We start from the raw sequence: 25,712 nt of genomic DNA, 5'->3' as shown, positions 1-25,712 counted from the left end.
GTACATTTCAAAAGGTAAGAAAGAGCTGGCTGCGAGCGATAAAACCACAGGCTTGAATAATACTGACATTTGCACAATGGAAGGACTACTCAGTCCTACTTCTATTGAGGACATGAGTCCAATTTTTCATTGCCCTGCGCCTTATGTGGTCATTTGCACCAGTGCAAAGCATGTGTAAAATGGTCCCAAAGCAGAGCAGAGTGGAAGTGTTATACCCCCACCCTCCCCCCCACTTTGCACGGGTTCAAGTGATGACAATGCATACGGCAACTAAGAGTGAGGCAGTATGTTTTTAAAAGGGACACTGTCTGGAAAAGTTTGGCTCAAAATCCAGGCTTTTGTAAGGTCAACAGACGTGTTTCCATATGAATTAAATAATTTCTGGAAAGACACTTGCAACCCAAACACTGCATCCTTGTGTTTGTGGCTGAGAGCCTGAAAGTGAAACTGACTAGAAACTGATCATAATCACTAGCCTGCTTTCATTGCTTATACATGTCTCTCAGTTGCGTCCATGAAAGACACTTTAGATGACGCCTTTTCAGTTTTATTAACCAGAGGTGTTATTTACTCCTAGGTGAGGAGCCTGTTTAATAAAAACATGACAACCTGCCACAAGTGTGCCTTTAAATGAGGTCTTATTGCCTTCAGTCCTCTATGTCACTAAGACCAGGACTACTAGTGTACCAATCAAAATGCAGCATTTGAGACTAGCAAGCCACCAGTGGCAGAGATATCAGAAGCTTGGTTCATATCCATGGAAAGATACAATCGAGCAGGGGGTCTCAAATTTCACTGCACCACGAGCCCCTTCTGACAACAAAAATTACTACACAACCCCAGGAGGGGGAGGGGGCTGAAGCTTGAGCCCACCCAAGCCCCACCACCCCTGGCGGGGTGGAGGCGCTGAAGCCAAAGGACTTCAGCCCTGGGTGGGGGCCCTATAACCTGAGCCCCAACACCCAGGGCTGAAGCTGAAGCCTGAGCCATGCTGCCCAGGACTCTGGCTTGGGCTTCGGACACAGGTGGTGGGCCTTGGGCCCCAGCAAGTAGAAAGCCAGCCTGGGTGACCCCATTAAAACAGGGTCCCGACCCACAGTTTGAGAACCACTGCAATAGAACAAAACAGTCTGTGTATGTTATGCCTCTCTCTTGGGGACCGATCCCATTTTTCCAATCAATTTCAGACAGGCATAACAAATGCTCTTTACCTTTGCCTCACTGACTGACATGTCTCAGTTACAAAAGCTTCTCTACCATGGTTTTTATTTGTTCCGGGTTTTTTTTTTTTTTTTTTAAAAAAGATGGTGGAAACCTGAAACGAACATTTCCGCATATACCGAAACATGCGGGGAAAGATCACCTTTGGTTTCACCCTAGAACGCCCAGTGAATTAGTGTCCAGCAAACTCCTCCCTATGCAAGAAAGGGCAACTCATTTTCTTCATGTAGCTTTGCCAGTCTGGCCTAATGCAAGTATTTAACCTTTCCCTGAAGTAAGTTCTCTGGCAGCACTGAAATCATCTTTGGTTTAAGGGATTGGTATAAATAGTTTAACCCTTGGAAAGACAGATGCAGCAGAAAGCTGTCCTGCGAACTCTCCCTTCCAGAAGAGTTTTGTTTGGAACAAGAAGTCTTAGGGAGGTACAGTGAGGACACCTTGTCCTGACGCTAGGATAACATTGGCCTTGAAAGTCAAGTATGGACTCCCTACCCTCGCTGGGAGAGCCCTTTAGCATAGGCCCTATAAAGCATGTGTTCTGCTGGAACTTCCTAATTATCCTGACATTTGGATAGCAAAACAACTCCCCCTCCCACCCCGAACCCCAGGGTTCATTATAAAATAATACTATTCACATATTTTCTGAATCAATATTTTCTGAACACCTTCAGATGCTGAATACTTAAGAAGAAAAATATATCATTATATATAGAGCGTATGCTCAATGACACATGGCTTTGCTGGATTCTTGTACTGTAGAAGCCTGGAAAGACCTAGCAGTCTGGAAAACAGAGCGATCCACCCTGTAAAGCCCCCTGTGGAGAGCTGGTTTGGGTGGCTGTCGTATGTTTCTACTCTGACCATAGCTCCTCCAGTTCCCACTTTGGTCCAGATTTCTGTTGCCTATGTACATTCAACAAGAAGCTTCCTAGAGCCCTCTGCTTGTGCCTGCAGAAAACATGCAGCCAGCTGCCACCCCACAACAAGATAACAAGGACAAAATGCAGCTCTGTGTTGCACAGCCATTGGCAGAATGAGCATCAGTCCAGCAAAACATACCAGGACACAAGGCCACACCCCGGGTTCCTCAGCATCAGTTGCCAGAGGACTAGGACAGCTGAGACAGCATTTTGAAGACGCAGCTCCACAACGGTCACTTGCATGGTTTCACCAGACAGGGGCATTGAAAGCCCAGAGTGAACGGCTGGCATGGGAGGTAATTCAGTACAGGAGCTGTGCAAAGTGATGTCTGAGCAGCTCTTCGGCTGAAGGTCTCTGCCGGGCTTCCACAAAGATTCGCTTTAGAAAGTCCCGGCAATGTTCCGATATGTGAGAAGGGAGCTGGGGGTTGGTTGGCTGGGTGGCAATTTTGAAAATGGCTGCCATGGCTTCATATTCTGCCCAGGGTGGTTTCTCGGTCAGCATCTCAACGACAGTGCAGCCAAGACTCCTGGAGAAGCAGACAGGAAAAAAATATGAGACAGCTTCATACAATAATGCTTAACATTTACATAGGAATTCCTAGCAGCAAGTGGTCAGGTACAGCTTTGCTCTGAAAAGGGACTATAAAAATGGCCTCATACTCAGATCTATTCTCTGCATGGATTCCAAGCCAGATCTGCTGACAACTGACATCACTACTTTTTACTACTGTGCTGAGAGTCGGCAGCTCTGGGAGAGGGAGCTGGGTTCCATTGTGGCTCACACAGCACCAACAATTTTTTAAGTTACACCTGTGCGGCCTTATGTCCTCAAACTCTGTCCTCAGTTAACACCTGTGCTACCCACTGAAGGCAACAGGTCCACACAGATGCCACTAACAGAATCATTTGACCTTCTGAACTTGTATCACGGGTGCCGGTGCAGAGTAGGATAACACCCAGCTGAACTCTCAGATCCCAGGGGGAGGTTTGCAGGGCTGCAAGATAGAAAAGATCTTTGTATCTGTAAACTGAGTAAATCAGAGATGTGTAATCCCACAAGGCCGTTTTGACAAAATCACTTTTCAGAGTAGAAAGACACTAAGAGCCTTGCTGTCCTTGTGTGGAAGGAAAGCTCGTATTACCCCTCATTTTACAGAGAGTCAAATTCAGCAGTGATTTGAAGCATGCGTAGCTCCGGCGACTCCAATGGAAATGTGCTTGTGTATGATGGCAGTGAATTTTGCTCAAGAAGAATTAAGTGACCTGCTCAAGGCCAAGAGGGAATCACCAACAGAGCTGAGCAGTTCCTGGCTTCCAGATCACACTTCCCGCTATTAAATAGGGAAAAATTCCCCATTCATCTTTAAAACTAAACTCTTCTGATCTGCGCTACAAAGAATGAGATGTTTCATCAAAGGCAGATTCCCATCAACCACTAAAGCAGGGGAGGAAAGGAATTAAATCTGATGCATGCACAAGTACCAGTTTCTTGACAAGGTTTAAACCCAACAAAAAAAGTTAACACTGGCTTCCCCGCAGCCTAAGACTTAGTACGAGAGTACAGAAAATGCAAACCATGTGTGCTGATGTGCTGGGGTTTGCTCAAGACCAAGCAGGGATATTTTACTGTTTAGACTGATTTATACCATTTAAGCAGATCCAGTTTCTTTAAGATATTCAGCAAACAGCAGGAATGTTTTTCATGTCAAGTTTTTCCAGCAATAACAAATAACTCACATATTTTGCTATTTAAGAAAAAAACTGGAGAGGCCTGCAGCGATGGCTGACCGCCAAGTGGCTGGATCGGTTACGTTTCTGTGTCTCCTCCATACACATCTACTCAGAGACTAACATGGAACTGGAAAATTCTGACCCCAAAATAACCATCAGGATTGTAAAGCCTGGAGCTCAGCCAACAGCAGCGCCTCTCTGATGGGAATGGACCACTGTCAGCATCAAAAGGAAATTTACAACTGCATCAATCCCGAGAGGATGCACATGTGCTCCATTCTTTCCCAGAGATTCCTAGTTGGGAGAGATCACTGTATACTGGGAAAAATTTTCAGTTACAATTCTGTTAAGTAGTTGTATGAAAAATAATGCAGTCCTCATTTAATTAAGGAGACATAAGCACTGCTTTTACTGGTAACTCTTAAAGCTGCACAACTTAACTATAGCCCTGGCCAGCCCACTGTCTCTAAAAACTTATACTTCAGGGATTTGGGACTGTTAATTCCTCTATTGCGTGAGTACTGTTTCCTGACTTGTGCTAATCCTAATGTGTATACAATTTCCATGTGTCTGTCTGCCAGTTCACCTCAATCCCGACCTACAGCTCCCCTGCTATTCCAGTCTGAGGCATTCCCTCCCCACAGTTCTGTCAATGCACCAAAATCCTAACTTTTGTCTATAACCATGCATGCTTATGGGACTGCAGACAAACTGAAAACAGGACTCTATCCTAAGTTACTTTCTGTCTAACCTAGATGTGACACAGTTAAGGGATATGGGAAGATGGAAGTACAATAAGAGAGAATCTTGAACACAGACATCTTGATAGCATCTTCCCTCCTCCCTCCACGTGATGATGTAATAGATAGAGGGACCACAGCCTTGCAGAATGGATTTTTGAAGATGAAATTGCACAATACGGTCCACAGCAGCCCTGGGTCTCAAGCTGTGATCAACTAGCCCAAATTGTGTCAAACTCATTTTTATTTTTGATTCAGGCTAAATTTGAATCCAAATCTACAGAGGCAGGGCTGATTCATTAACAACTGACCACATCACCTAGGTCTCAAGAAAAGCTGTGAATCTCTCTATGGAATATAGATAAAGCTCTGAGCAATTCCTCACCATACATCCGCTTTCCTTCCATAACCCTCTCCGCTGATCACCTCTGGGCTCATCCAGTATGGCGTGCCGGTGACAGAGCGGATACCTGTTCCAGACATGCAGATGGTCTGCAGCCGTTTGCTGGCCCCAAAGTCCCCAAGCTTCACATTCCCAGCAGAGTCACGGAGAATATTGGCTCCTAGAGGGAAAAGAATTCAGGCAGCTGTTGTACAATCCTGCTGTCGGATTTGCAACCTGTAGAGTTTACATCTGATCCAGATGTACCTGGGTCCAGGATAGGATCTTTCCCAATTAAGGCTCTGGTGACCTGGTATGCCACCATCTTTGTTCTCCAGGCTGCAATCAAGCCATTTGTCAACAACTGCCACTTTAGGGAAAAACACAAGGAAGTGAAGGGGGGGTGTGTGTGGAAGTGCTGAGTCAGTGTCCTCATTGTTGCAGTGTCTGCAAACAGGTCTGGCAACCTATAAATGGCCCCTCTGGTCAATGGCTGAGGCTGTACATAGCTCTGCTGAAAGGGTTCTTGTCTGAGTACAGGTTTGGTGTATATTCTGCTTGCCAGAAAGCAAAGATTAGCAGATGGAACTAATTAGATAACTTTGAACTCCTGCAATGAACAAGTTAGCCCACGTTACCTGCTTGGAGGTCCTGTTTACCCTGGCCAAAGGGAACTGGCAGATGGTGGCTTGCTATATAGATGTATGCTAGAGGCTAAGGAGGGCCTTTTTCACTCCCTTCAAGCTCACAGTGGGATCTGGAGCCCCTCACTGTCGCTGTCTGATAAACCTTACATATACCTGCTCTGCCTTATGTCAAGTGCCCTCTGTAGGGCAGCCTTAGGTTTGCAGGCCCCTATGCAGAGTATTATAGGGGTCCACCCAGTTTCCTGGAGGAAAGTGTGTAAGTCTGGCATGGAGGATGGGGATGTACCAATGAGTAACCTGCCAGGGAGCACAAGGCTCATGTGAATAGTTTTAAGATATGTACAAGACCCAGCATGAAGATGCTGTTTAGCACCAATGACTCACTCATCTTTATCAGCCTAGTAATGATGTGATGAGGACTTACAGGCCTGTATAGGGTACTCCACCTTCACCAGAATGCTCCCCCACCAGCCCTCCACTGGATAACAGGAACCTGTGCTGACAACTATTGTTAACCCTTAGGAGACTGGCTGGCTCCTAAGAAGATAATACTCGGAACTGGCAGTTTAAGGATTTTGTGGGTCACACAGGACATTAGTGTAGGAGGCCAGAGAAGATGTTCTGCAAGGGGGAGGTAAGATAGGTCAGGACAGCAGCCTGAAGGAAACCCTGCTGTCAGAAGCTGTTGCTGGATCTAGACGTGGTGTTCTTAAGGCATCCTGCCTGTCCACCAATGAGGCGGTAGCAGTTTGGCTAGGCACAGACTCATCTAGGAGGTAACCGAAAAAGAAGCAAAGTAGGTGACAGCAGGTGGGGAGAGAGGGGATCAGCCAGGAACAAAACCTTGCTTTGTTGGGATGAGAGAGAAAGGGATCAGCAGTTGCAGACGAGGGATTTTAAAGATTATATCTCCTCACAATACCATCCTTATTAGAACCACCAAATGTCAGCTCTTCCAGAGGCTGCAAAGCGGAGAACAGCGCTGTGACGTTGCACTCTATGATTTTATGAAAATATGTTAATGAGTGTGAATATAATGTAACTGGAATATGCTTCATGCAAAAGATCTCTTGTAAGGTATCATTACAAAGCTTATAATTTACTGAGCGTGGTCATCCTATTTGTATAAATGTAACACTCTTGTATCTGAAACTAGAAATATGAACTATAACTCTGAGGTCGTATTGTAATTATGCAAAGTGTGGGCCATTAATGGTGGTTTGGAATCTAGATGGCTCCCATCAGCTAGACAATTGACTGTAGATGGCTCTATTTACTTGTAAGTCTTCCTGTATACATGTGAGCTGACAAGTGTGTAATGAAGTCTTACAGTGACATGTGACCATGTCATCTGAACTGGAATCCATCTTTAACCTGGTGCTTTTCCATTTAGAAGGAAGGGTGGGAACCCAGAGAAGGACAAAGGATTCCCGCCTTTTGCAAAAGATATATAAGGGGGTGGAACAGAACAAAGGGGGCTGCAGTCATGAGAAATCCCCTACCTACCACCTGAGCTGAAACAAGGACTATACCAGGGAAAGGATTGGGCCCAGACTAGGAAGGTGCCCAGTCTGTGAAAGAAGCTTATTGAAACATTTCTGAGGGTAAGATTTCATCTATATTCAGCTTCTTACTGGATTGGGTTTAGACTTGCGTGTTTTATTTTATTTTGCTTGGTAATTTACTTTGTTCTGTCTGTTATTACTTGGAACCACTTAAATCCTACTTTTTGTGTTTAATAAAATCACTTTTTATTTATTAATTAACCCCAGAATATGTATTAATACCTTGGGAGAAGTGGGGGGCGGAAACAGCTATGCATATCTGTCTATCAGTGTTATAGAGGGCGAACTATTTATGAGTTTACCCTGTATAAGCTTTATACAGGGTAAAATGGATTTATTTGGGATTTGGACCCCCATTGGGAGTTGGGTATCTGAGTGTTGGAGACAGGAGCACTTCTTAAGCTGTTTTCAGTTAAGCCTGCAGCTTGTGGGGGACGTGGTTCAGACTTGGATCGGTGTTTGCAACAGGCAAGTGTGTCTGGCTCAAACCAGGCAAGGGACTGAATTCCTAAACTGGCAGGGAAAACAGGCTCAGAAGTAGTCTAGGCACATCAGGTGGCATTCTTAAGGGGGTTTCTGTGACCCAACCTGTCACAAGTGTGTACAGCTCTCCTCTTTCTATAGGTTGCTGATAAAGGTCCTTAACGTGTACTGCTGACTGATCTGGGCACTGAGAAGGCAATCATAAAGGAGACGTCACACCAACAGCTCAAGCTGGAGGCTTCCAAGAGTGTGTTTAGTTTTTAAACAGACCCCAAACATGACATGCAGTCTCCTATATAAACACTCAGCCCCCATCCGAGACCGGCCTGATGCTCTCACCCTTTATGTCCCTGTGCACGATCATGTTGCTGTGAAGGTAGGAGACGCCCTCAAGAATCTGGCGGGTGTACTTCCGGGTCACGTTTTCCGTCAGCGCACCGTAGGCCTTCAGCTGGTCTTTCACTGAACCCTATACCAAAAAGCAAATGGACAAGATTATCTTGGAAATGACAAGCCACAGGATCCGCAGAATCCATTCATTACCCAAGAGTTTGTGCTCACAGCATGGTCAGCTATTCTGAGCTGCAAACTAGCTAAAAAATATGTTTTTCTACCAAGAAGATCTAATCTCTTCAGCTCCTTGTCCTCTGGGGTAGAGGGATCAGACCATCTTGACTTCTCCTTGGTGGCTGATCACAAATAATGATCCTGGGGTAGGATGGAATGTAAAAATACTCTAATCCCTTCAAGGGGACCCAATATCTGGGGTCTGCTTGGATATTGCACAGATCAATGCAGGACTACCAGCTGACAAACTTTTTTTTGCCAACAGGATATGAAAATTAAAAAAACAAGTACAGTTAACAACTTTGGAATGAGAGAGACTTCAGTAGGACACAGGTTCCATCTCGCTGCCCCAGGCAGTGATAAGTAGGGCTCTATGTCGGTCACAGAGGTCGCAGAAGTCACGAATTCCATGACTTTCTGCAACCTCCGTGACTTCTGCAGCAGCCAGTGTGGCTGACCCTGGGGCCAGCTGCTTAGGTGGCCCTCAGGACAGCTACACTGGCCACTGCTGGAGCGGCCCCAGGCAGCTGGCCCCGGGGGCCGCCCGAGCAACGGCCAGTGCGCCTGGCCCCGGGGACCGCCCGAGCAACGACCCTGGGGGTGGCCAGAGCAGCTGCTGCTCAGCCACCCCCAGCAGCTGGTGCCTCTGGCATCGACCCCCCGCCACCAGCAGCCCTCCGGTCCCCCGCCCACCTGAGCAGTGGCTTCCCCCTCCTGCCTCCCTGACTAAATCTGGGGTATTTTTAGTAAAAAAGTCATGGACAGGTCACGGGCCCATGATCTTTTATTTATTGCTCGTGACCTGTCCATGATTTTTTACAAAAAATGCCCATGACTAAATCATAGCCTTAGTGATAAGGAACTGAGTGGAGGTTGGGGTCACTCCACCCTTTCTGGCCTTGGGAGGAGGAGTATGAACATGCAGAGCACATGCATGATCCCACCAGACAATCACTGGTTAAGCGATCTCAATCTCCTGCGCATGGGGTGTATGCGCACACTTGAACACTGTGAGAACTCCAATTTCTCAAAACGTTATCTCACAGATAAAGATCAAGGCAGATAAAACCGGACCCCCAAGTTTCAATGGTCTCTGATCTGATAGCTTCCCAGATCCTCCAAAACAGTCTCCTTTAACCACCACATAATGTGCAAGTTTGTTTTTGATGTTAGAGGCTAGAAGCTATTGTTTCAACACTGAAACTACAGGGGCCATCCCATGGCCCTGCATGCTTTCCAACCAGTGAACTTATCTGTATTCTGGAGGCACCCACAACATGGTATGCGCTGTCCAAACACACAGGAAGAAAGAATCTCTGCCCTCTGAAGAGCTTCCAATCAGATGCAGAGAAAGATTTAAAAATTCATGATCACATTTTTGTTGTATAATAAATCCTCAGTTCGCCCCAACTGTTTGTTTATTGGTTGTCTAATTTCTTGAGGGCTTTGTAGGAAGAGGCATTTACAGGAAGAGAGATGCATGGCCTTAGAGAGGAGTTGAGGGGGAAGTGTTCCATGCACAAAATATAGGAAGAAGGTGTGGGAGAAATGGGCAAGTTGGTGGCTGAGACTGGAAGTAGGGAGGGGCAGAGCTGTGACAGGCCATCAAGGTTGAACTTAAAATGTTCAGGAGGAACCAGCTGAGAAGATTTGAAGCGTGGGGTGACCTGGTCAGAGTAACAGGCCAGGACAACAATTCTAACTGATGTGTTTGCTCTCTTACCCCAGGCATATACTCCATGAAAATGGTCAAGGTCTTCTCCGCTCGGTCCCGGAGGCAGCCATAATACTGAACAATACGGTCATGCTGGAGATTCTTCAGCAGCTGGATCTCACACTCCAGAGCGCTCACTTCCTACAGATGTTGAGAGAGCAGGTTAGGTACAGTGCCTAAGGACCACCCCATTTCAACAACCCTTGCCCATGACACTGCCAAAAAGCCACTAATTTGACCCCTTGTGTCTGTGGGCTCAGCGTAAATCTATCCTCTGGATGGCATTAGTTAAGGCAGACCCTGGAAAAAGCTAATGTTCTAGCCACTATCAGGTTAATGTTTATTGTGTGAAAAGTTTGTAAGTATGATTGCAGGTGCTTCACCTGTAATAAGGTCTAGCAGAGAGGCACTGCTGTCCAGTGGGCTGAGTACCAGGAACGCCTGGTTTCTAGTCTTGACTATCAACGTCTTACTGCATAGCTTTGGCCGAGCCATTCAAAAAATTAACTATTTCGCCAGCTGTAACATGGGACTAGTCCTTCCTCCCACACTGGAGGGCTGAGGTTTTTAGTTTGTTTGTAAAAACAGTAATTGAATATAAAGCCCTGCAGATGTGCTAGGAATGAGTGTGTAGTATCCCCAGCCCTTTAGATACCAAGATATTTCTTAGGCACCCTTAACCTAAGAATTCAATCACTGGTTTCCTGCCCAGATTTATGCTGGTGAGTTTTACTCAAATTCAAGATTAGGAAGGGATACTGATCTTGTAGGATCTAAAGCATCTGCAACCGCACACAAAGATGCTCTCCCTTATCCTCATCACAGATGTAACAGGGTTTCATAGTACAATGGCAGGAGGGCTATCCAGCAATTTCAGGCTGAATCAGAGATCCTGACTGCACAGGAGACACATCAGATTCTCCCAGAGAATGAACATGCTGATCATTAAAGGTATCAGAGCACAACTGGTTTGTAGAACAGCAGTATGTTCCTCCCCCAAAAGCATTCCCACTGATTCAGTCCTCCACACCCTGCAACAGTTTCCTCTGCCATAGGAAGCTGCCAGATTCCTCTCTCCTATTTATGAAGAAGGTGCATCTTTTCAAGAGGGAGGAACTAGGCACTACACATATAAATGGAATCAGGTTTGGGGTGCCAGCACCTCCAAGACACATTCCAGCCTGTTCTCCCTTGGCCCAGCATCACTGTCTGATTTACAGCAGAGATACGGTGTAAATGAGAGCCCACTATGGTCAGGGCCTCACTTAAATTGGGATCATAATCCCCATTGCTCAGTTAGAACAATTACATCTTCATGGATCAATTCTCCTGCCTCGCAGTGAACTCGCTAGATATTGGGAAGGTGGCATATTAAACTGGCAAGGAGTCCCCTGATGGCAATGCACACTACAGTCACGGTGCGGGCACCAGCAAGTTACTCCATTACTCCTGCAGGCCACGAACCCAATGGACCCCTGCTCCCATTTCAACAGGAATGCCAGTTAAAACTGGTCAGAGCCAAGTTCTCACCCTGGATGTACAGTCTTCCTTTTGGCCAAGAAGTTAGATATCCAAGTTCAGTTTGTTTAGAGAATAATAAATCTTTAGAAACTTCTTGAAATGGGTCAGCAAACCCAACACAAGATTTACCATTTTACCCTTAAGGGGGCTTTGTAAACACAAAATTGTATGTCAAACCCCCAAATGTCTCAGTGTTGGTTTTTCTCATGCACTTCTGTCTAACAAGGCCTAATGGCAGTCACTCAGCACCCGAAAGGAACTTGGCAACAAGCCAGTAGGGGATGGCGGGGCAAAAGTAGAGTGAGGAAATAGATTTCAGATTCAAGCTTAAGCTGTTCTCAACACTAACAGAAGAGTGATTTTTAAATGACACCTTGAAGCCTGGAACCCTAGCACAGGCCGCGGAAGATGTTAGCTTTCAGAGAGAGACATAGGCACATTACGAAATCTCAGTGTGCATGGTTAGGTTCGGCAGCTTTGAGGAGTTCTTTCAAATACCTTGCTTGTTTCAGGACTGTCTGGGTCAAACTGGACTTGTTTAGCTGCAAGCTCTCTGCCAGTGTCCACATCGTAGCACAAGTACACACGACCAAAGGCACCCTGTCCCAGAAGTTTCCCTCGTCGCCAGTTTATTGGGGCACTTGGAGCTGCAAACACAATAATAATTTGCCCTGTTACAGTGCTAGTTGAGGATCACAAGGTGCTTTAGAAACATCAATTCCTACTACGAAGAGATTTCAATATCCATTTTACAGATTGGAAGTGACTCTCCTGAGGTCAGTGAGTCAGTGGCAGAACCCTGACTAGAATTCAGGGCTCCAACATGCACTCCTAGACCCCCGCTCTAATCACTGAATCACACTCATGCTAAAATGAATACATGGAACGTAACGAAATGCTGTTGTGAAGTTCCACTTGGAGATTATGTCCAAGTTGTTTCACTGAACTTAGTGATGCTTCACTCCATCAGGGGTTCCACTGAGATAAATCCATTGGAATGCAGCAATCATTTCTGGCCAGGTAAGTGGTCTGTTGCTTTGAAATGCAGCAATTCCTCCCCCTCAGCATCCACTCAAGAGAAGTTGCTATTACCTCAGGGGGGAGAGAGGCGAGTATTAAACCCCTAATCTTGCCGCAGTTGCTCCCTGTAGGGAATAAAAAGGAGCTGGGTGTCTTGCTCAGATCACTTCTTTCCTGCTGGAAATGACAAGAAGGATGACACCATTTCCAGGGGTCTTGTCAGAATTCTGGCTAGAGGAGTGTTTTGTGAGGGGACAAAGCCTTTGTTCTGTATAAATAGGAAACTCTGGTGTCAGATTCTAATAACTGAGCTCAGTTTTCCACTGAACTACGTATTTTGCAGTTATTTACACCAGCACAGAGTGAGAAACAGGAGTAACACTAAATCAGGGAGGTCATGTTTTATCCCCACTTTGCATCTAATTACAAAGAAAAGCCTGTAAACAAAACATTTTCATTATAAAAACAAAAAAAGCAGAAAGCAACCAGCCGGACAATTTGAGGATGCAAAGAGGCATAAATAATTGACTTTGTTATTGGGAGTCAATGTTTTAAAGAGATACATTTGATCAAGTTAAATTTGCTTTAAACAGTTAAGTTTAGTGACTCAAATTTAGGGGTTAATTTTCAAAGTTACTGCACAAGATTATCTTTGATGCTCTCCACATTCTAACACTTTGTCCTTTCATACCTATTTTTATGAGGAAATAACTTGGATATTTTTATTCTTTACAAACTGAAACATTCCCAAACAAGTCTAGGGTTCTATTAACATGGAAATAAATCTTACCACCAGGAATCACAAAAACAAAAATAATTCTTAATTAGTAACATACTGTAGTCTGCAAGCATCATTCTACATAAGATAAACTGTACTAATAAAATAAACAGCTCTTTAAGAACTGCTTTAAAACCCTGGACATCACCTGGATTCAGCTGATTTCAGATTTTACCTTGTGGCAGAATTGCCAATCTCTGTAATAGGAAAGCCCATTCTTTCAGTGTGAGCTTGCAGCAAACAGCCCACTGCTGGTATGGATCATGGTGAGGGACAGTGCTGGCTATTTTAGGGACTGCTATCAAAGTATTTTTAAATCCACATGTTCTTATTTAGTGACACTAGAGCTATTTCAGGCATAGCCAGCTATTGGAATTTCTCTTACACAGTCAGATCATAATGTACCAAAATGGGAATTGCTGAACAGTGTGACCAGAACACTGACTGGTAAGCAGAAAACAAGCCTGATATTCTAAGTCTGGACATGGTTTCCTAGCTGGACTCTCACTGGCTTCTCCCACCACAGGTGGGACCTAAAGGCTATCCAGCAGAAGGAGCACCAAGCTCTGAGACCATTTGTTTCTAAGCATCAGGACCAGTCTATCAGAGGAGCCAGAGTAGATGGCCATGTGCATGGCTTTGGAGCAGTTTGTCCTAGTGAAGCTCTTGGACAGATGGACACTAACTCCAGGTCCACTAAATTAAGAGCCTTCTCCCCGCATCCATGCTGGCTCCCTTCAGCACCTATTGTCCCAGATTGGCTGCTTTGGCACCTGACACTTACATTTGGTTGGGATGTTCCTTTCCTGCACGGTAAGGGCATTCTCACTGTCAGCACTCCGCAGGCGCCCACGGGGGTCCAGGTACTGCAATGCCAGGCCCAGATTCTCCCCATTGGTGCTCAAGGAGCGGCTTGATGGCACTAGCGTGAATAGGTTCCCTTGGTGCCGCCGTATCCGGGGGAATGTCCTCCGGCCTGAAGATATTAACAACGGGGAAGAGGGAGAGAAGGAGAAAGAAAGTTAAGTGTGCCAAATAACCTAGGCAAAAATAGGAAAGCATGGCCAGAGCCTGAGTCCTGGGGGGAAGGGGAAACCAGACATGTGAAATCCACCACAGTGCAGGTCACACACTGAAACATGCACATTCAGAGAGCATGCTACTTGAGCGCAGGACAACTTACCCTGGATCATAACCAAGAGAGATGGGAGGGGGAGTCACCTTACTGCCCTCACTCTGAGGCATACCTCCTCAGCAGCCTCACTAAGCTCCAAACAGGAACTTACTCTTAAATTAAAGCAAAGATTGAGGAGCCTTAGTGGGCAAGCTGCCATGCAAGCTCCGAGGCTTGCTAATGGCTACACAGGCTACAGCAAGAGGATTGAGAGACTGGCTTGCCAGATAACACCCCAGGCTTACAAACATAACACAGCACAAGGGGTAGTTAAGTAGGGTACACAGGCTAAGACCAACTTAATCTCTAAAATTACCCAAGCAGCCAGCAGGTCCTCTAACACACTTATTCCTTCAAATCCATTACTGTCTTACTAAAAGGAAGCTTTAAAGACTCTTTAAAGAGAGCACAGTGAGCCAGACGAGGTATAGCTGGTGCCAAGGATCCACGCTGGATAAAAATAGCAGAGGGGATCCCCAAGGTAGAAGCCTCTTTAGGTTATGGTCTCCAGCCTGTGGCCAAGGTACTTATTCATCATCCCAGGCAAGGCACTGTTCAGCAGGGATGCCCTCAGAGAGGGAGAGCAGAGAGGGAGTAAAGGATGGCCAGCCTGCATTGGTAGGGAAACCTGGAATCACACATGGCAGCAATCATCTTGAGCTACCACCATCATGCATGGCACCAACTGTGTACACAAGGAAGCTGTGTGTGGTGAGGCTCTCCAAACAGAGGAGTTACAGTTGTGCCCTAGTTGTTAAGAGTTTCCCACAGCCACCCAAAGGTGCTGGCTTACCTCTAGAGCTGCTGCCTCCTTCCCCTCCAATTTCAATCCAAGAGGCGAAGGGCTGCAACATACTCACCGTCACTGTAATCTTTGTGTTGCATGGAGACATGGTAGCGCCGAGGGTACGTCCCCCCTTTCCCTGCTTTGTCATAGATTTGATTCTCACGATCTGGTACCAGGTAAGAAGAAGCAGAGGAAGACTCCTTATGCAATGTACACAAGTTCTAATGGCAGCACATTCCACTATCAGCAGGCTTCATAGGAAAAGGCAGTAAATTCATAGCTAGATTGAAAAGTTCTCAAATGTACCCAGCAAACAAGGGGGGATAATCACCAAAAAAACAGAAAATATAAGGAGTAAGACTAATATCTGCACATAATAAATTAGCTACACTAAAGTCAGAACCTGTATTAATATCTATAACAGATGCTTTTTATACTGGGTGCTGATATACCTGAGAATTCCTGTCTGTTGTCGGGGAAGCTTTGCGCTCTGGACATCCGTGATTTCCGAAAAGAAGGGCTATTTAAAAAAAGAGCACAAGCCATTTTAGACAGATATTTACAGCAGTGGACACTGCAATGAATTCAAAGGAAGTTAATTCAGCTCCATATGGGTAAGTGCAGTTTTCAAACCTCTGGCCCAGAAGCAACAGAAAGACAAGATGCTACACAGCAATACGATTGCTGCTGCAGTGATTTATTTCCTGCTTTTGTGCTATGGAAGTGAAAAGTTAAAACCCGGCTAAACCCAAGTTAGCTTGGTTTAATCTCCCCTGCCATCACCCCTGGTGGTCCAGCTTGTGCGCCTAGACTGTTTGCTCTCTGAGATAGAAAGTCTGTTACGGGTTTGACACAGTTCCCCTACTATTCAGGTCAACATACACTTTTCTCTATACATGACCAAAAGCAACCACCTTGCCAAAGTATGAACATGGTTAGCAGCATCTTTTGAAAAAAGAAAAGGAGTACTTGTGGCACCTTAGAGACTAACAAATTTATCTGAGCATTATTGGTTGTCTCTAAGGTACCACAAGTACTCCTTTTCTTTTTGCGGATACAGACTAACACAGCATCTTTTGAGTCTCTCTCTCCTGCTCCTCCCCAACACATGGAATTCTTTGACCATGCTGAAGAATAGCCCCTTCCTTGGCAGCAGTGGCAGGAGACTTTGACAAAGGTTTCCAAGAGGTTAAGGTGGGTGGTTACACAAATCTAGTTTTCGCCACAAAACTAGGTTTCTCACATCCATTTCTCCTAAATAGGTTTAGATGGAGTGAGACTGACGCACCTTTCAGATTCCCTAATAAGAGGTCTTACTTAGCCTTCCTAGATCCTGGCCAACCTCCCCCCCCCAGGGAGCAGCCAAGTCCCCCTATTGCCAGCAGGGGGGAGTTTAACAACATGCAGGAGGAGGGAGAGAAATCCCTCATTTCCCTTTGGAATAAATGCTACATCATTTTATAAAACACATGGATCTAGTGTAATGATATACCCCGTAACATCACAATTTGTGTTTTGTTTTTTTTTTAAAAGTAGTTTCTTGTCAAATTCCAGTGCCCTGTAGCCAGAGGTTCTCTGACAGTCTAACCCCACACAATCTGCATACACTGAAAGGCTGTATTTTAAACTAACAAGATATATAAGACCCATTTGATTCGTTTATTTTATCTTCTGGCAAAACCATAATCTTAAAATGCAATTAATTCTCTCTAGGAAGTATATTGGGAAATTATGTAGGACTATGATTCTATTGTCTCTAAGTAAAATGATTTAAAGTGCAAAATAAACTAACCTTTACATAACCTCATCACAATATGATCACATAAGAGCTCTTATCAGTCTGTCTGTACCTGTCTGCTGATCTGTCCAAGGACTGACAACTTCCTGATATGGAATTTTCAGCACTGCTTAGAGGGTCCAACATCTGTAAAACAAGGTAATAAAACTGCAGTAGTAAGCTGAGTTGATGTTACCACATAAGATGCTGCACAGAAGGACGCAGCAGTCACCATTGCTCATCCAGAGTGAGTGACTGGGATTAGTCCAGAAAGGGAGGGGAACTATTTAGAAAGTACATCCCAACAAGTCCTCTGGGGGGGGGTGAAAGATGGGATTATGGTTGTAGCAGTTCGGAGCCACCATGTTATTTTAGATAATGGAGAGCTCTGACATGCACGATATGGTTGGAGTCATACAGTCTGTGTTTGTATATTTAAGGAAGGAAATATACATCATACTGGAGCACAGTCGGCCTCACAACGTAGAGAGCTGTCCCACCGCCCCAGCCTTGCCAATGAGTGTCACGCCCCAGCTCTCATCTGTGGGCCCCATTTGACTCCAGCAGCAGCAGAGATTCCGTTCCCTAACTGACCTCTCCACTCACAAGATGCACTGTGGCCTGGTTCCTGGTGTGTTTGAGTCTCTGCAGCCTCTGCTCAGACAGGGAAAGATCCCAGAGCCAGGGGGTGGTGACCCTGGGCATCCGTGTCAAGGGTACACAGAGCAGCTCATTGACAGGTGGTGAGCCCGCGCAGGTTATGCCTGGGGATTGCTCCTGGCAGTACAGCAGAGGGTTTCAAGGGCTGCACTGGAGTGGTACATAAACTATGCACCTATAAATGTTGTGTAACTGAACGAGCAAGCAGCAGCTGTTTGCTGGTGAATATTCTAGGATGAAGGCAGGCACAGGAAAGACTGCCAGCAGTGCTGGTGCTTACTGGATTTATTCCCCACCCCTCACACGTTTATACTCACACACTGTTCACTGGTCTCTGGGATGAACTCGCCTTCACTGTTTATGCTGGTGTAAGACCCCTGGCGAGCAATTCGCTGTTGCCTCTCTGGAACATACCCAGGGGGAGGTGAACTTCGGCCTGTGTTCTGAGAACCTGGACCACAGATACAGAGGGAGGTTTATTATCCAGATGCTTAAGGAAGAGATTGTGTGCATGTACATAAAGACAAAAAAGAAAGTCAGGAACAGAGGATGTGGAAAAAGCTAATGTACTCAATGCTTTTTTTGCCTCTGTTTTCACTAACAAGGTCAGCTCCCAGACTGCTGCGCTGGGCATCACAAAATGGGGAAGAGATGGCCAGCCCTCTGTGGAGATAGAGGTGGTTAGGGACTATTTAGAAAAGCTGGACGTGCACAAGTCCATGGGGCCGGACGAGTTGCATCCGAGAGTACTGAAGGAATTGGCAGCTGTGATTGCAGAGCCATTGGCCATTATCTTTGAAAACTCGTGGCGAACCGGGGAAGTCCCGGATGACTGGAAAAAGGCTAATGTAGTGCCAATCTTTAAAAAAGGGAAGAAGGAGGATCCTGGGAACTACAGGCCAGTCAGCCTCACCTCAGTCCCTGGAAAAATCATGGAGCAGGTCCTCAAAGAATCAATCCTGAAGTACTTACACGAGAGGAAAGTGATCAGGAACAGTCAGCATGGATTCACCAAGGGAAGGTCATGCCTGACTAATCTAATCGCCTTTTATCATGAGATTACTGGTTCTGTGGATGAAGGGAAAGCAGTGGATGTATTGTTTCTTGACTTTAGCAAAGCTTTTGACACGGTCTCCCACAGTATTCTTGTCAGCAAGTTAAGGAAGTATGGGCTGGATGAATGCACTATAAGGTGGGTAGAAAGCTGGCTAGATTGTCGGGCTCAACGGGTAGTGATCAATGGCTCCATGTCTAGTTGGCAGCCGGTGTCAAGTGGAGTGCCCCAAGGGTCGGTCCTGGGGCTGGTTTTGTTCAATATCTTCATAAATGATCTGGAGGATGGTGTGGATTGCACTCTCAGCAAATTTGCGGACGATACTAAACTGGGAGGTGTGGTAGATACGCTGGAGGGGAGGGATAGGATACAGAAGGACCTAGACAAATTGGAGGATTGGGCCAAAAGAAATCTGATGAGGTTCAATAAGGATAAGTGCAGGGTCCTGCACTTAGGACGGAAGAATCCAATGCACCGCTACAGACTAGGGACCGAATGGCTAGGCAGCAGTTCTGCGGAAAAGGACCTAGGGGTGACAGTGGACGAGAAGCTGGATATGAGTCAGCAGTGTGCCCTTGTTGCCAAGGCCAATGGCATTTTGGGATGTATAAGTAGGGGCATAGCGAGCAGATCGAGGGACGTGATCGTCCCCCTCTATTCGACATTGGTGAGGCCTCATCTGGAGTACTGTGTCCAGTTTTGGGCCCCACACTACAAGAAGGATGTGGATAAATTGGAGAGAGTCCAGCGAAGGGCAACAAAAATGATTAGGGGTCTAGAACACATGACTTATGAGGAGAGGCTGAGGGAGCTGGGATTGTTTAGCCTGCAGAAGAGAAGAATGAGGGGGGATTTGATAGCTGCTTTCAACTACCTGAAAGGGGGTTCCAAAGAGGATGGCTCTAGACTGTTCTCAATGGTAGCAGATGACAGAACGAGGAGTAATGGTCTCAAGTTGCAGTGGGGGAGGTTTAGATTGGATATTAGGAAAAACTTTTTCACTAAGAGGGTGGTGAAACACTGGAATGCGTTGCCTAGGGAGGTGGTGGAATCTCCTTCCTTGGAAGTTTTTAAGGTCAGGCTTGACAAAGCCCTGGCTGGGATGATTTAACTGGGAATTGGTCCTGCTTCGAGCAGGGGGTTGGACTAGATGACCTTCAGGGGTCCCTTCCAACCCTGATATTCTATGATTCTATGATTTCTGGAGCTCTCAAACATTCACGATGGTGAGAGCAATTCTGGAGCTATCGTAACAGGTATGTGCAGAGACTGAGCTCATAGGTGCTACTCAATACAATGGCTGCATTGCTGGCAAGTGTATAATTAGACAAAAGGACTGCTGTTTAAAATACCATGCAAGAGTCACCTGTGAAGCCCGTGAGCCCCAATAGATCACAGCTATCTATCCTGCCCTCTTCTCCTTTTTGAAACCGACCTCATGACACTCCAGGTGCTGTCTCCCATATCTCAGTGCTGGCAGGAGAGTGCAGCATTCAAAGGCAGAGGGCCTCCTTGCTACCCTGACCACATAATGGAGACATTATCCCCTTGCTGCCTGATCAGCTTCTGCCTACACAAAATGCTCCTGTCAGGACTGCCATTATTAATTGCTACATGCAAAACACAGCACCATTTAGTTTGAGCAGCAGCATCACTGACGCCTAACTAGCATCACGTGCGCTAGCCATTCCAACATTTAGTGTTTCATTAAATATACATTATGGGAGACCTGCAGCAGTACTGGGTTTCATTAGTAAGCACACCCAGCTATCTCCTCCTTGCCATGTGAGATTTGTACTGCATAAACAGCTTGAAGACTGCACTGCAAAGATTAATGGTTTAGTCTCAACCAGCCTGAATGAGTCAATGACTAGAGGACAGGAGAACAATTTCTAGGGAAAAATTAAGAGCACATCACATTTTACTTGAACTTAGGGCACTGTGGTACTTACTGCAAGAGGTTTCTGGTCAAGCATCTGCTTCACTAGAGTGTACGCTATTTATTGAGGGTAGCCTAACCCCTAGCATTCTTCTTTCTGTGCATCTCAGAGTGCTTCATAAAAGGAGGGGATAAGGATACTGACACTTCACAGAGGGGGAAAACAGGCAAAGCTAGGGTAAGATCCTGATTACCAGAAGGGCTAGGCTAAGCACTTACAGCTCCTCCTGACTCAAGGTGCGAGTGATCAGGACCTTTAGAAAAAAATATTAGGACCAAGGCGACTTGCCCAAGGTGACAGAGTGAGTCAGCAGCAGAACTGGGAAGATAAGACTCCCAGACTTGTGCGCTTATATGATGCTGTCTTTAACCTATGCAATATGCCCAGCTGCTACAATAGGCACATGAAAACTGGTAAGCGCCTTCCTAATGACAATATTTCATACAGCTCTTCCCCCAGTTTATTATACTTGTGATAATGAACTGAAATCAGATCTACCTACATGCTGTGGGATAACTTGGAAAGCGTCGGGCACCCGAGCATGTGCAAAAATTTACATCTGCTTTTAAAAAAATTACTGCCTGATTTTCCAAGCAAGTCTACAGGGGTCACATGATACTGGTAACCAATTAGAACCAAGATAAACAGGAGAGCATGCTGTATTGCTAGGCGGAGTCAAGAGAGCATACTTTCACTTTTTTCTGATACAATGCCATGGCTTGATGAAGGGAGCCCAAGTCCCGCTGGCTACAGGCCAGCCACTATTGTGGAAAGGTCACCATCACTGGGCAGGAAAAGGAAGTCAGTTCTAAATCAATGTATATCAAAGGAAGTGAGTGAAAAAAAACCACAAGTGCTGCTAGACAGCACTTACCATTTTCAGTTTTGTTTTTTGTTTTTATAAAACTTATCTTTACTCCAGAAACCTCAATTGCATAGCAGGCTTTAGGCAGACTGCCTGCTTTATATGATAGGTATCTACACAGGTGTATTCTGCACATCTAAACCATCACAACAGAACACTGCTCTGTATTAGTCTCCCATCTACATCTGGCATAAAAGCAGAGCTTGAAATCCTCCAGGAAATTGGGTTACATTCTTCATCCCAAATTAAGGGGGGGAGGAGGGGAGAAAGAGCAGCCACCTTCCAGAGATCTAGATTGATCTATAGGCTAGAGTACAACCATATCAGTGACAGGAATGGAGGCTTATCAGTATTTATTTTTGGGCTACAAATGAGGTGCCTGCCTGTCACCTAATCTGTCCCCCAGCTTGCCAGGGGCTGAGTAAATCTGCTGTGAAAAGTGATATTTGTATGTCTGTTAATATCACTTTTCACAGCAGCAGACTTGTTAGCTAGCTCCCAGGCAGTGCAAAGTGATATTAACAAACATACAAATATCACTTTTCAGAGGCAGACTTACTAGCTAGCAATTCTACGAACAAACAAACCAAAAAAGCAAAAGGAACAACAACAAAAAAGACAAGAACATGCAAAACACCTTATTTGTATTTCTATTCTGTTTAGGTCCAGTAAATAGAGACAACTGTACATTGTTACTGAGTCTGAAAAAAAAAACCCTACATAAACAAATTACAATGACTTGGACAGGTATATGTGCATATTTATTTGTTTTTCCTAAAGCTAATTAAGTTTTTCAGAAAAATTGTCAGACCGGCAGCAAGAGGCCGCACTTCGAGGCCACCAAGAAATTTGTTGCGAAAACCCCTGAAAGGTATACTTGGTCCTGCCTCAGTAATGTGGGACGGACTCAAATGACCTCAAGGTTGCTTCTTGCCCTACATTTTTATGATTCTGTAATTACACATCAAGATTTAACACACAAAAGAAGCTTATTTATAAGTCACATTTGCGGATGGCATTTCTGCCCAAAGAGCTTTCAAGGGGTGTCTCAGAGTCTGTTTTCTCCTTTTTCACATTAAAAGTTTACAGCCTTTAAAAATAGTAACAGCTCTTAGCACTTCTCACCCACAGATCTCAAAAATACTTTACAGTTATGCAAGGGAATATTACAGATAAGCAGCTCAAACTAGTCAAAGCCATTGCAAGCAGGGGTCAAAGATAAATGTATACATTCATGGTAGCTCTAGGTCAACATATTAAATAGGGCACTACAACTTGCCTTAATGAATGGTGTGCCAGGTCCTTAGCTATACACACAAAAGCTTCCTGGGAAGTACTGAGCACCCAGAACTTCAAATGAAATGAAGGGGAGTTGATACTCAGCAGCTCACAAGAATTAGGTTTTCATTATGGAAGCGACCTTCAGTGCTCTGTTGTGGCTGCCCTACTGCTGAACGAAATGCAGCTGCTTTGGAACTCATTACTGAAAAGTGCATGTCTGCTACAGTCAGCAGCCCTGAAAGGATCTTTCAACTGGAACATGAATTAATTAGAATAGCAGCTGTGAATAGCTCAAGAAATGGAAGGAAGGTACATTTATTTACTCTGATTTTCTTATTCTGAATGGGGCAGGCCCCAGCTACCTACCGTATTCACCCTTTGTTTGATCATCTGATACTAGCCACTATCAGAGATATCAGAATATGTGGATCTCTAGTCTGATCTGCTATGGCAACTCCTGTGTTCCTAGTAAAGCTTTAATCAGGGTGGCTGATAGATGCCAGAACCCAAGATTTATTTCATTGTAGTTTTGTGGACTAAAATGCCAGTCTAAATAAAAAAAGCTTAATGGACTAAATATGGCCTTTCCAAACCTCTAACCTCAATGAATTTCTGGGACATCCCACTTAGTAACTCTTTAGCTGTTCAACAGATTACATCAATATTCCTTACTATTATATCACAAACGTATAAAGGGCTTTTGATAAGGAATTATATTGTCCTAGGAAAAAGAAAAGGAGTACTTGTGGCACCTTAGAGACTAACCAATTTATTTGAGCATAAGCTTTTGTGAGCTACAGCTCACTTCATCGGAGCTGTAGCTCACGAAAGCTTATGCTCAAATAAATTGGTTAGTCTCTAAGGTGCCACAAGTCCTCCTTTTCTTTTTGCGAATACAGACTAACACGGCTGTTACTCTGAAATTGTCCTAGGAATATTCCTACAATCCGTCAATAGATTTCTCACAACTGTCTCCTCTGACAGCATGAACACTAATGCCCAATGGATACACATGGCTAAGAATATGAAGATGGTTGGGAAGTGGTGAGATATACTCACTGACAGACAGGAGCCTACTTCTGGGCTCTGGCGGCTGGTAGGCTGTGTTCACATCCCCCATAGATTGGGAAGTTTTGATCCTGACTTGTTTTGGCAGCCCCGAATGTGGTGAAGAACTAGTCTGGAGAGAAGAGAAAGCAGAAATTGAGCAGCCCGGACACATTTTCAGAAATATGAATTTTATTGCTAACAAGAAGGTGCATGAATGACAGCCCTGAAGACTGAAGTCCTTTTCATGCAGAGAGCAGGAACAATACAGGTAGCAGCAAGGCAAGCTTCCCAATTACAGGATGAAACAGGCGGAGAAGGTTCTGACCACTAGAAAACACTCCTCTTCACAATCTGGAATGGAACCCAAGGCTCACCATTCCTTTGGTGTCAGCAAAAGTCTGAAACCCACTGGCAAAATGTCTGAGGGCTGTAATACATTGATCTAGTTCTGGTTGATGAGCTTGGTGTGGGAGTGGTTGGGCGACCTTTAGTGGGGTGTGATATACAGGTGAGACTGGATGACCTGGAGATCCCTTAAACTAGGTTTTGTCCTCCTCCAGGAGCTACAGAGGATGACAACCTACTACTGTTATCAGTTACTCCATCAACTCAAGTGTCAGGGACTGAGTTATGGATTTAAAGGTCCCAATCACACTGACAAGCCATTTGAGTGTCAATGTGATTCCACATGATGGAATTTATTTCTTCTGTTTTTTAACAAGCTAGGAAATTGCACACAATCTACACTAAAATTATATAGTCAAACACACAAATTAGGAAATCACAAAATTAAGATTGCCTGGGCAACCTTAATCCAGCCCCCCTGCACATATGAACTCTGATAGTCTTTAATTACATGATCATATTTCCACACGATCTCTAAGTGAGTCAAGGAATAGATGGAGTAATTCAATATTTTGTTTTATCCTCATTGTTCAGTGGTGTCACTCCAAGCCTTATTATAGCACACTATTCAAATGCTGCTGAGGGCAGAATTTTAATTTCCTTGTGGTCTTTTCTATGGTGCTTATCACACTAGTATCTGAGTGCTTCATAAATATTATCTTATTTTCACATCACCAATGTGAAGTTGGAGGATTATTCATGTTTAATAAATGGGAAACTGAGGCACAGAAAAATTAAGGTCAAAACTGTTCACTAATTTTGGGTGCTCATTTTGACACACCTAGGATCTGATTTTTCAGAGTATTTAGCATTACATAGTAATTTACATGTCCATTGCCTTCGGTTGCAGCTGAGTGTAATCAGTACTTCTGGTGATTAGATCCCAGGGTCTGAAGTTGGGCATCTACAAAATGAGAACACAATGGAAGTGACCACCTAGGAGAAGTTGGGTTAAAATGCCTTGTTTAGCATCATACAGGAATTCTTCTGGAGATGCAGGGATTGAATCCAGTTCTCCAAGGTAATGATCAGCTTTCTTAAACCTGAGACCATTCTTTCTCTTCTTGCAATCCCCTGCCTCATATAAACCTTCCAGATTCTGCAACAAATGAGGAAGGGGTCCTACGAACAACCTTCTATCCTTTGACTGAGGCGGGGATTCTGTGTAAAAAACTAGTATGTGACCATGTAATTAAAGACTGTTTCGTACTGCATATGCACAAGGGAGCTGAATTACGTTTTCACAGGCAACCTTTTGAGTGCTTCATTTTACATTAGAAGACTATGAATGTTGCAGTGTGTAACTGGTATATAAAATCTGACGATATTACTATACAAAATCAAAGCCCCTGAGCCAATGGCTTATTGGGCTGATAGGGTTAAGGCCCGTCCGTTTCACAGCCAATAGTACACAGGGGATGATGAGG

General features: G+C 44.9%; 1 protein-coding gene across 1 annotated transcript in view; it reads right to left on the bottom strand.

The window, feature by feature from the left end:
* Window positions 1–1,830: 1,830 nt before the first annotated feature.
* The window catches only part of MAP3K3 (mitogen-activated protein kinase kinase kinase 3), a 50,571-nt gene continuing 26,689 nt past the window's right edge, over window positions 1,831–25,712 (bottom strand). Inside the window, exons 7-17 of the mRNA XM_077806414.1 lie at window positions 23,890–24,010; window positions 18,008–18,141; window positions 17,104–17,177; window positions 15,706–15,773; window positions 15,327–15,419; window positions 14,077–14,268; window positions 11,993–12,141; window positions 9,983–10,114; window positions 8,032–8,161; window positions 5,001–5,178; window positions 1,831–2,671 (exon numbers count right to left, since the gene is read on the bottom strand). Coding sequence (XP_077662540.1) covers window positions 2,443–2,671; window positions 5,001–5,178; window positions 8,032–8,161; window positions 9,983–10,114; window positions 11,993–12,141; window positions 14,077–14,268; window positions 15,327–15,419; window positions 15,706–15,773; window positions 17,104–17,177; window positions 18,008–18,141; window positions 23,890–24,010 — 1,500 coding nt within the window. The 3' untranslated portion in view covers window positions 1,831–2,442. The remainder of the gene's footprint in view (window positions 2,672–5,000; window positions 5,179–8,031; window positions 8,162–9,982; window positions 10,115–11,992; window positions 12,142–14,076; window positions 14,269–15,326; window positions 15,420–15,705; window positions 15,774–17,103; window positions 17,178–18,007; window positions 18,142–23,889; window positions 24,011–25,712) is intronic.

The sequence above is a fragment of the Eretmochelys imbricata genome, chromosome 27, assembly GCF_965152235.1.
Source record: "Eretmochelys imbricata isolate rEreImb1 chromosome 27, rEreImb1.hap1, whole genome shotgun sequence".
NCBI classification, from domain to species: domain Eukaryota; kingdom Metazoa; phylum Chordata; order Testudines; family Cheloniidae; genus Eretmochelys; species Eretmochelys imbricata.
The sequence above is the reverse complement of the archived record's forward strand: the minus strand, read 5'-3'. Positions and strand labels throughout refer to the sequence as shown.